The 11,066-nt window shown below is 36.5% G+C and overlaps 2 protein-coding genes across 5 annotated transcripts; one reads left to right on the forward strand and one right to left on the reverse strand.

Annotated features, from left to right (window-relative positions):
- Positions 1 to 169: 169 nt before the first annotated feature.
- On the reverse strand, positions 170 to 4,468 carry LOC100122346 (cyclin-dependent kinase 13-like). 2 transcript variants are annotated; one of them, XM_008216556.4, is made up of 5 exons: positions 4,208 to 4,449; positions 1,986 to 2,623; positions 1,652 to 1,809; positions 1,354 to 1,558; positions 170 to 1,249 (listed from the first exon to the last, which is right to left on the reverse strand). In XM_008216556.4, exons 1-5 carry the CDS (start codon positions 4,242 to 4,244, stop codon positions 1,040 to 1,042), a joined length of 1,248 nt encoding a protein of 415 aa, XP_008214778.1. In that variant the 5' UTR covers positions 4,245 to 4,449; the 3' UTR covers positions 170 to 1,039. The 2 variants fall into 2 exon arrangements, with proteins under 2 accessions (XP_008214778.1, XP_001605948.2); XM_001605898.6 differs by having other exon boundaries at positions 199 to 1,249; positions 1,667 to 1,809; positions 4,208 to 4,468.
- Positions 4,469 to 7,425: 2,957 nt separating this feature from the next.
- Positions 7,426 to 10,860, forward strand: LOC100122332 (diamine acetyltransferase 2). 3 transcript variants are annotated; one of them, XM_032599340.1, is made up of 9 exons: positions 7,426 to 8,574; positions 8,668 to 8,817; positions 9,360 to 9,411; positions 9,490 to 9,695; positions 9,774 to 9,933; positions 10,016 to 10,089; positions 10,160 to 10,223; positions 10,326 to 10,525; positions 10,598 to 10,860. In XM_032599340.1, exons 1-9 carry the CDS (start codon positions 8,095 to 8,097, stop codon positions 10,751 to 10,753), a joined length of 1,542 nt encoding a protein of 513 aa, XP_032455231.1. In that variant the 5' UTR covers positions 7,426 to 8,094; the 3' UTR covers positions 10,754 to 10,860. The 3 variants fall into 3 exon arrangements, with proteins under 3 accessions (XP_032455231.1, XP_008214774.1, XP_016845441.1); XM_008216552.4 differs by having other exon boundaries at positions 8,668 to 8,752; positions 10,598 to 10,857; XM_016989952.3 differs by having other exon boundaries at positions 8,571 to 8,817; positions 10,598 to 10,857.
- The last annotated feature ends 206 nt before the right edge of the window (positions 10,861 to 11,066 follow it).

Below are 11,066 nucleotides of genomic sequence, written 5' to 3' on the forward strand. Positions count from 1 at the left end.
CAAGATCCTTTTTTTCATTGTTATCGCGAGCCGATGATTTTGCTCTCTGTGTGTTTATACTTTCGCGTGATCTACGCCGCTCAATTGCGCACAGAGATGCTGTACGCCTGTACATCCAGTTTCGAGAAGTGAGAATGTGAGTGTATAGATGATAAAATAAGACTGATCGTTTTTGCGGGTTTTGATTATACTTTATTCTTCTTTTTTTTCTTTGTTGTATTTTCCTTAAATACTTGTATAGTAATTATAATTAATTGAACGCTGTCACTCTCCTTATTCTCTCTTTCGTCCTCTTGGTATACAAAATTCTTGCAAACAATACTCAAGCTCATACGGAAAAAAGGAAAAAAGCTAAGATTCATCTACGTGTTGTAAAACAAGAGCATCTATTGTATTATAACCGTAAAAAGTACAATGGTGATATTTATTGAAATCTTTATGGAAATAAATATCACAAGTTATCGTTATAAATGGACTACACTTTAATCAATATTAAACGCTGAAAGTTTCCTCACTTGCTAGCATTATTAGAATCATAATATATAGTAATTATATACTCGTAAGCTGCACGCGCACTCGAGCCAAAGAGTGTTGAATAATTGCTTATACTCTATACATTCGTGATATTCTCCTTGATTTCCTTCTTTACATCTCTCAATTTTGGTTCTTAAAGTTGTAAAAATAACTATAGTTTAAAAAAAAGTTAAAAAAAATAGAAAGTGTGTATCAAGAAAGCATCAAGAAACGTTCTTCACACGATGCTTTTTTGTTCTTTCTTTACCAGGACTGGGATTGCAACGCGTTCTCAAATGAACTAAACCGCGTGATGCTAAATAATTAAGCGTACGCTTTGAACTAAAGTACTATATTTACAAAAAAAATATCTTCCTCGGTAAAAACTGATAACTAAAAAAGCAGCAGCTTGTACTTTACGATTCACGCGTCATAAATTTACTTAATGAAGATTGAATCAAATCAAAATCGAATCGTCCCAGTCCTGCGTTTTGAATGAAATAGTCGTCTAGAATAACTCTTGAACCTAGAAAAGACTGAAACGATCGTTGAGGGTTCGCCCGGTGACACCGAAGCCGTTGGACAGACTGTACATGACCTCACTGAAAGACCTGTCCTCGAGATCTGCTGCATCTGTCAGACTGATTACGCTGTTGCGGGTGTTGCGCGGCCTCGAGCGGGACCTAGATCTGGAACGTCTCTGCGGTTGTCGCGAGTAACTCGCTGAACGGCTTGCCTGTTGGAGAAAGTTTCGTTAGCAATTGCTTCAACACAAACAGCTAAATGCTTTGCAATGAAATTTTTAAAGTTACTGCTTGTAGTAAAAGAAAATATACGCACAGCTTTTGATGCTGCTTTCAAGCTTTGTAAGCTTTGTCTGAAGGGTGATCTTCCTCTCTGGAGTTTACGCTGGGGTACCACGATGGGGCTGTCGGTTCCGGAATCGTAGAGAGACATTGCGGGATGTCGGTTGGAGTTGTAGGCGGCATTTATGGAGTTGATGAAGTTCATACTTGCTGGATTAGCTGAGCGTGAGCGCGTGTTACTGTAACAAAATTGTTAAGTTAGAAGCGTCCAGTTTTATAGACTTCCATAAAATCTTCACATAATAATGAGACATCTTGATGTATATCTTAACTGTCTATTGTTGTACCTCATTCTCATAAGTTTTTGTTCATACTGTGATCTTCTTTGCATTCGCATCATCTGATCTGAACGAAAGCCACTACTGTTGTACTGTCTTGAGTTGATTGTTGGTTTTAGAGGTGACATATTTTTGTAGCTCACTGGTGATAGCTGAAAATGAAGAATCGAATTTTTGTTTCCTACCTATTTTTTTTTTTTGGATATACAAAGTATATAAACAGGTTTATATATAGAAAAAGAAAAGTTAGATATTATCCATAGTTGGATAGGGAAAAATTATAGATTGTGAGTAAAAAGTAAGAACGTAAATTGAATCCTGTTCATACCGATAAAGCATTCTGCATTCTCATAGCCTTGGTCTGTCTTTGGAGCAAGACATTTTTTGCTCGCTTAACTCTGCTTCTGTAAGCAATTTGAGCTGGGTTCTGATATCCCAGTCTGTTGTAAACAGAGGAGGGGTCTCGCAGATCGGGCATACTTGTAGTTCTCTTCAGGTAACCCTTATTTTTGTTAGCCATGAAGGAAGGCTTGTTATTAAAAGACAGGTTTGTGCGGCTTCTACTGCGAGTGAGCCCCCTGCCACCTCTGCGCGAGGCATATCCACCTCTAGAGCTTCTAGGGCTACCATTCAGATTCAAGCGATTCAAAGACATATTGCTTCTAGATCTTGTGAGATTAGACTTGACATTGCTGTTGTTGTATCTTTTCTTGATATATCCACCACGCAAGTTGTTCTGCGGGTATCTTTGCCATTGACCACGTCTGCTCATGCTACTGCTTCTACCTCTCATATTGCCTCTCTGGTTTCCTCTCATGTTGCCACGTCCTCGAGAGTTACCACGTGTATTGCCACGGGCATTGCCACGCATATTACCTCTTGTGGAACCTCTTCCTCTAACTGACATTCCGCGTTTAGATTTTGCATTAGCTGCCTTCTTCTTCTTGTCCATTTTTATGATGTCATCTTAAAAGGAAGAAAATGCACGATGATAAGTGAGCGTACGGCCTCAACAGCGAGTTACGAATTTATTTAATTATTATTTATTCTCTGCCTAGAAACATAATTTTTATTACAATGAACGGTTTATTTTTATTTCGTTATAATGCCCAAAGCAATTTGCACGATAAAATCTACTGTATGTTTTTTAAAATAATTATGGAGCGTATTCTCATTTTCTTTATCAGTTTAGCATGAAGAATCTGTATAAGGGTCATAATTGATTGTGTTGTTATAGCTGCAGTTTTCCTGGTTCTTTTGCAGACAGAAATTCCATAAACTTGGGAAGTTGTGATTGGATTTCTGTTTATCCTGAATTCTTGCGAACTATCTTCTTTGAATTTCTTTTAATTGCTGTTATTATGCTGATTGGGCAGAAATATTTGAATCATAATTCCGTAGTATATTTCCTGTGTATTTAAGTTGTTGGTAAGAAGTTTGAAATTCTTTTACTTATTGTAATCTTGTCCTTGAATAATAAAAATTTTTGCTCCAAAATTTTTCTTCCAAAAGCGACTGATACATTTGAAAATGAAATTAATCAAATACTGTTTCCAAATGGATATAAAGTTCTGAAGAATATGTACTGCTATCCAAAGATGTTTATAGATTTTGCTTGTAGACTGAATCCATTATGATGATATTCCTTAAACGAATGATCTGTGATTTCATACGAATTTTGTACATCCTACGAATACAAAGAATGTAATTGGACATTCCTCGAACTGAGCATTGCAGAAAATAATCTATTCCTTGAATCATGGAAGCAAACCGGTCCGGTTGATGATCTTCCAACGTTTACTGAACTTGAAACTCCGAAACACCTCAATATTATCGAATCCTTCCAAAAATAGACCAAGCATCAGGGTATCATCTTTCTCTCGCAGGATGGTCTAGCAGATAATTTTAGAACTTTAATAGGCCTGATTCAGTCGCCCCTTTTTCTCTATGAACTGGCAAAAGTCCACGTTGAAAAACCGTTCGAAACAAGATGCATAAGGCGATGTGAAAGTATATAGCCGCCCACGCCGACATAATCCTCAGCTGCGCTTGAATAACATGGCGACGCTGCTCTCGGAACCAGGAAAAACATCAATCGATCGTTGCTTCTCTCTTTCTCCTCCTCCTCTTCGACCCATCTTTCGCTCCTTTCTCTCAAATACAGATCTTTCTTTATCCCATGTACGAATATAATGCGTTAATTTTTTTTTTAATTTCATACTCCGATTCTACTCGCTGTTGGATTAGCATATCGAAATTTCCCGGAGAGAGCACGTCGTATCTACAGAGAATATCGAGGGGCAGGTGTTATGCTACACGAGACGCGCGTGCGGTACACACACGTCGCCATCTTTGGGCACATATATACACGCGAGGGGCCTATAAGTATGTATTTTAACTTTCTTTTCGTTTTCTTTTTTTTTTAGAGATAAACCACGTCTACGTGCTCGTATTTATACATATGTATGCAGAGAGACACTGGGAAATTCATGCAGCCGTACGCTCACGGGGGTTGGTTTTCGCTGGTCGGCGACGCCTTCGTCCACTTACCGAGAGACATGTTCACTTTCGCGTCGATCTCCGCCATTCTCGCGACGAGTTATTATTATTTTTTTTTCTTTAGAACGCGATTCTTTTTTGTCGAGAGACAGAGGACAGCCTCTGTAGCTTCGGCTGATGTTAGCGCGAAGGTTTGTTTACTTGTTTGCCGGACGAGGACGAGAGAACGGGTTGAAGTATATACGCGGACACGGAGGACGGGAGATCGATGGCCGAACGTCGCGTTACAGACTGACTGGGTTATGGCAATATGGCCTTCGACGCCGCTGGTGCGTAGAAGTGCGAGGGGCGGGGGGGGGGGGGAGGGAGGAAACGCCGGTTCGCGGGTTTCCGGCGCGCGCAGCGCCGGATTACCTTATGGCGGGAAAATTTGAATGTAGGTGTGTAAACGATGTAAGTCAGTTACTTCTAATCGAATCCATTTGGATGCATGACTAAGCGTATTCATATGCAGTCATTTTTATAAATCAAAGTGAACAATACGACGTCGACTGCCTTGACAACAACATAATGAAACGTCGCTCTTCTTTATTGTCCATTCAATTTAATCGATTTTTGTTGACTCACAGAGTCGGACTATTATATGTGTTGGACAGTTTAATTAATCGCGCTTAATTTGACTTTCATTTATGTGTACACAAACGTATGCAATAAATGTATTTTATTTTTTTTATTTTTTTATAGATGTAGCCAATAAAAATCATATAGCTCGTGCAGTACTTCGATAAGGAATCGATGCCGTATCAGTTTATTCCGACGATAAAACGCATATAATAAAATCGCACGATTTGACGTAACATCGAGTACAAGTGATGAAATTACTTGAATTATTCATTTTCTTCGTATAAATTCGTCGCGCCAAATATTTAACTTAAGCTATTCGAGGAAAAATAAGCCACATCTGGCATTATAACACGTCATCTCTATACGACTCGCCTAAAAATAAACCGCAATTGCACTTGATCGTCGCATATACGTCGTCTGCTCTTCCAAAAACGATTCGCTCCACATTTTTTCTGAATCATCTCCCCATCGACTACACATGACATCAGATGAATGTGTCATCGAATCATGTGTCGAATGACTCTTAGCTCCTGAGATTAAACAATAGGCATATATATATATATATATATATCACTTTATTATTCGATATATGTATATGGCGCTTAGGTGATGTGTTGTATATATACATAAGCTACCTGTGATGCCAAGTATGGCAGTTATTTAAACTGCTGGTGATAAGGCAGTCTTTATCTGGCGCCTGTGCAATTTTTTGTTAATTTTATTGCGGCGCAGAGGTAGAATAATGACTGTTTGTCGTAAGAATATGAGGGGTCTATGGTATTATAAGTTAGTTATGATTACATTGTTTCGCAGTTTTTCATCTTTTTTTAATCATGCTGCGCACATAAATGACGGTGTGTCTTAGAAGATAATTAGAATAGAATGCGATAATGCGCGATTTATTCAGTGCTGATTTAATGCTGGCAATATCGACAATATTGTGCTTTTTATGCGTATAAGATATTGACATTTACATTATTACTCACTTTTTATCGTGCGGATTATTGCATAAATATTTTATATTTGATTTCACTACTGTTCTTTTTCTGATTTCGAATATTATATCGACATTCAAAACGTTATGAAAAAGAAAAACGCTTTTATGCAAACAATTGATTTCTTCATACTTTCATTTATTTATCATTATTTTAATTTAAATTTTGTAAATTTTTCGTGATTTTTTTTTTTAATTGTTCATATACAGTAAAAATAAATGTTACAGATAATACGTTATAGTGATATGTGTTTACTCGGACCTAAATTGTTTTTGGAGATTATTGCCTAGCTTTTTTATCTCTTCAGGCTCATAATAAACGATATCATAAAAGCATCCTGGGTATTCGATAAGATCACGCTCGTGCGCTGTAAAAAAAGGACGAACAACAATTATTTTAACAATACCTACATTCCAGAGTATATACGCATATGTACGTATATGTATATGTTACGCGCACTTCTGTATGCATTACCTTTGCATTTTTCTAAAGTCGTATTATAAAAGCTTTCTGTCACCCAAACAGATTTGAGGGTGTATCTATACATATTATTTTTAATGTATACTATATTTTTTAAAGTGCGATTAGACCCTATCTCTGGGCAGCATTTCTGGTCAAAATTTTTGTTGTGCAATCAGAAGTTCGTTTCAAAGTATTTCCAGTAATTTCAGACGAAATTTCGTTTTAACACGAGTTGGCCAGAAATTTTACGAAAAACACGTATATCAAGGTTTTGTTCTGCAAGGCAGGCTTTGGTATTTGTCAAATCAAGGTCACGTTCACCCGCCAGCGTGTAGCCTATATCTATAACGTGACATTTTTTAATATAAATTATTATTTTTGCACAACTATTACTTGCCTAAGTATATATTTAAATTATAGAACAGTTTGATATACCTGATGCGCGCACAAGGCGCAGAGAAGAAGACTGAGTGCCAACGAAGTGCAGATAAGTGAGGACCAACAAAAAAAAGTAAAACAAATCCGAAGAATATTCACGTATCCGCATAGAAATTATGTTACATTACGAAAACGCGTTGATAATAGTGACGCGATATCGACTTCTTTTTAGAGAGAAATGAAGGTCGTTTTTACGTGTATACGTAATGCATTAGAAGTACTCGCGCACGGACTCGCGATGATTTCGGCACGATTATGAAAGAGCTGTATCAAATTTACAAAATATTTTACACTATTTATTAATATAGAGCAAACACGCAATTTTTTATTTCGCATTGATTAAAATAATGCAAGATTCATCAATATTTATCAAGATAAGTAATCGACGAAAATATTGACCTACTGTAACTATAATTTAGTATTTTTTATAATTCATATAAAGAGTTACCTTCTAGGTAGTAAAACCTCCCAAACAAGTTCAATAATACATGCTTTAGAGCATTTGAATATTCAAAATTTTAAAAAATTTTAAAAATTAAAAAACTGCCTCAAGCAACTCGAAACATTGTTTTCGGAACTCATTTGGGAGTTTTGTTGCACCTAAAAAGTAACTTTTAACTATAACAAAGTGAATAATAGGTATTAAAACATTTTTAGCAGTGTGGGGGAGATTTTTTAATCGGCTCTGATGTAAGAGGTCTAATTTAAAAAATATATAATAATTCTTCTTTGAAAAAAATTTCCTGCGTATCTATAAACATCCCAGTAAATATTATAATTATTTATAAAAAGCGATTCAAAGGCAGTAATACGTAATCAGCAATTAAATCCCACGATCGCGTTGCTTCTATATACATATCTCCTTATAACTCTTCTAACGTGTGTTGCACTCATGTCTCGACAATCTCAGCATGTATCTACAGCTGTATCTTAGGCTTGTACTACTTGTACGCATTATACCTTCGCACATACGTTATCGCGTTGCGACGTTAATCGTAATTGTGTTATACTAATTCACACACACACACACACTTCCTGTCACTTGAACATTTTTCTAATGTCGCCCAGCTGACGGTTATCTTTAATAAATGTGTAACAATGGAAAAATTTGGATCTGATTACCAGAAGAATATTCTTTAAATTACATGTGGATCGTTTTATTATACGAAACAGAAAACGAAATTGTAACGAAAAATTCATCATCTACTCGACAGGGATATGAAATTTGTTTTCAAATGTTTTCAAAACGTTCCATACAGTTTATACACCTGGCGTAAGTATGTGAATAATATTTTCGTCAAACTTTTGCGCGAATAAGCGCAGCTAAACCCCATATGGAAGTGAAGAATCGACAGATGTTTCAGAACTAATTTAGCGTGTGTATACAATGTATAAACGATACTTCCGCAGAAACACCTTATGTTGACGTTCATTATTTCCATTATTACGATTGCAGTAGTTACACATTGTTCTCTCATTTCCGGCCGAAAGCCAACAACGAAACCGGAGCAAATTGATCCAAATGAATCCAACGCGCACAAAGCGCAACCGGAAGTATATACACAATATAGTAACCGATCAGCAAGCGCGGGAAATTCAAATCGGGAAACAAAAAACGGACCTAAAATACACACACGCATAAGGCATCAGCTGATAACGACAATTAATCAAGGTCGTCATTCTCACTCACTCCTGCGACGCGTTACACATATACATTATCTACGCGTGAGCGACGCTCCTCCGTGTGTGTGCCGCCGTCGCTTTCCAATGCCAATAACGCCGACGAGAGAGAGAGAGAGAGAGAGAGACTGCGCCACAGAGAGCATCGCGCACACTTTGCTCGTCAAGTCAACAACGTCTAGTCTATATATATACTATCGTCATGCTGCGATTCTGCCCGTAATACAACTTATATATCTATAGTTTTCGGTCGTCCGCCGAGTCGTGCCGGTGTCGTTGTTTGTTGTTTATTCGTGATTTTCTCGGTTCTAGGTTGAGTCTGAAAATCATGGAGAAGGTGGTGGAGATCAGGGAAGCCGAAAAGGAGGACTGCCCGCAGATACGCGCGCTTATTCAAGTAAGCATCCAGGCCGACTAGTTTCGGCTATTTTTGGAGACCGGCTTTGGGAGGTTATTTTTGGGGTGTGTGTATATAGTTTTAGTTTTGTTTCTATCTTATAACGGTTCGAAATTTTCGGATATTTACTTTTTCGATTCGAATTTTGTTGAGTTTGAGAGACTTTTTTCTTGGGTGCGGCTTGTATTGATTACATTTTTGGGAGCGTGTAGAAATAGGGGATTTGTATTTCTAAAAATAGCGCAATTGTTCTCGAACGTATTTTTATTATCTCTTATGTTTAGAATGCGTTATACCTATATACTTCCTTTGATTTTGACTAACAACTCTCATAAGTTGCTTTTGTTTACTAAAAGTCGAAAATAAAAAAAGATTGTAAATTTAAATAGTAAAGTTCAAGAAACTTATTTTTTAAAGAAATAAAAATTCTAGTTGAAAAATAATAATAAATAAATCACTGCTAATTCCCTACAACAATTACAGTTGTTAAAAAGAAAAAATGCAATCTCATTTTACAAAACTCACTGGTTCATTATCAAATTGATATCAGGAGATTTATTTTATTTTATTAATTCACCCGGTAATAAAGATCATTTTTTCCTGATAGGAATTGGCTGATTTTGAAGAAATGCCAGATGGTCCAAAAATAGATTATCAAGGTGAGATAAAATAAAGCAGATTTTGCAGTTAAAAAAGCCTTCATTTATTTAGTTACTCATTCATATTTTTGTTTTCAGTCATCGAAAAGGATGGTTTTGATAGTGAGAATCCACTTTATAACTGCCACGTAGCTGTGTGTAATGGAAAACTAGTGGGATATGCCCTGTATTTTTATATCTTTTCCACATTGGAGCAAAAAGCCATACATCTGGAAGATCTGTACGTAACCCCTGACTACAGAGATAAAAAGATAGGAAGTCGCCTGTTTGACAGTGTAGCCAAGGTTAATTCAAAATTTCATCAATATGATTATAATGTAAAACACGTCAATCGTAGCTAAATTTAGATGGTTTTCTTCCAGAGAACATTCGATGAGAAATGTCAATATTTGGACTTTTCGGTTCTCAGCTGGAACCCAGCACAGAATTTCTACAAAGCCAAAGGTGCTGTTGACTTGACTGAAGTGGAAGGCTGGCACATGTACCGTCTCAATCAAGAGTCTTTACAAAATTTAGCATCAAGTTGGTAATTATTATTCAGCCTTTGTTTGCTTTAGATTAAACATAAAAGCATTCAAGTTTGCGAATGCATAATTAATTTCAGAACATGCAAATGATTTATACGAAGTACGTGATGCAAGAATTGAAGATTTCAACTCAATTAAAAGATTGGCTCAGGTAATAGTCTTTTACAATCAATAATTTTCTCTTTTATGAAAAAACAATAGATTCAAACAAATTATTTCAGGAAGGAACTACTCAGAAGAAGAAAAACGAGCAAAACCATGACGAAATCTGTATATCAATTGAAGGTAAATGCTTTTGAGAGTAATTAGACCACATCACTTAGTATTTAAATTCGAATGCTTCCACAAAAAAGGATTTGCTCAAAATCTAATTTTTTTTTATTTCAGAAAACAAAGACTTTGATAAACCAAATCCTTACTCTGGATATTTAGTTGCATTACTAAATGACAAGATAGTTGGTTATGCACTTTATTGCTACTCGTACTCAACATGGGAAGCAAAATCAATGTATCTCCAAGAATTTTATGTCTCTGAAAATGAACATGCAGTAAACATGAGGAATGATTTATTCCATGCAGTAGCAAAGGTGAGCTAACGACTTTAGTACTGCTTATCTTTCTCATGCAGAAAAAATAAAAAATTTTCCCTGTATTTGCAGAAAGCAATAGAAGAAAAGTGCTCCAGAATCGACTTTTGGATCCTGGATCCCAAGAATGCAGGAAAATTCTACAGCTGCAATGGGGCTGTTGATCTGACTGAAAGCGAAGAGTGGCATTTATACAGACTGTTTGAACACACCAAAAAACCACTATGAAGCACTACCCGAAAGTCTGCACGATTATTTACTAATTAAGAAACTCTAGATATTGCATAGTAATATATTTTCAAAGAAATACATGATGCAACTTTTTCACACAAGTACATCTCTAAACAGTCTTCTCATCTTCCCAAAGAATCCAATACTTGAATATCTCTCTCTCTCTCTCTATCGAATTACCCGCATCGGCAATTAATCGAGAAATCAGAGCGTCCGAGCGTAGGCGCGCTAATAAGGCCAAGAAGAGAGAACGACGAAAAAAAAAAACAATAGAAAAGAGGAGCGCATTTGCGCTTATTCAAATGCATCC

The sequence above is a fragment of the Nasonia vitripennis genome, chromosome 4, assembly GCF_009193385.2.
Source record: "Nasonia vitripennis strain AsymCx chromosome 4, Nvit_psr_1.1, whole genome shotgun sequence".
Classification (NCBI taxonomy): domain Eukaryota; kingdom Metazoa; phylum Arthropoda; class Insecta; order Hymenoptera; family Pteromalidae; genus Nasonia; species Nasonia vitripennis.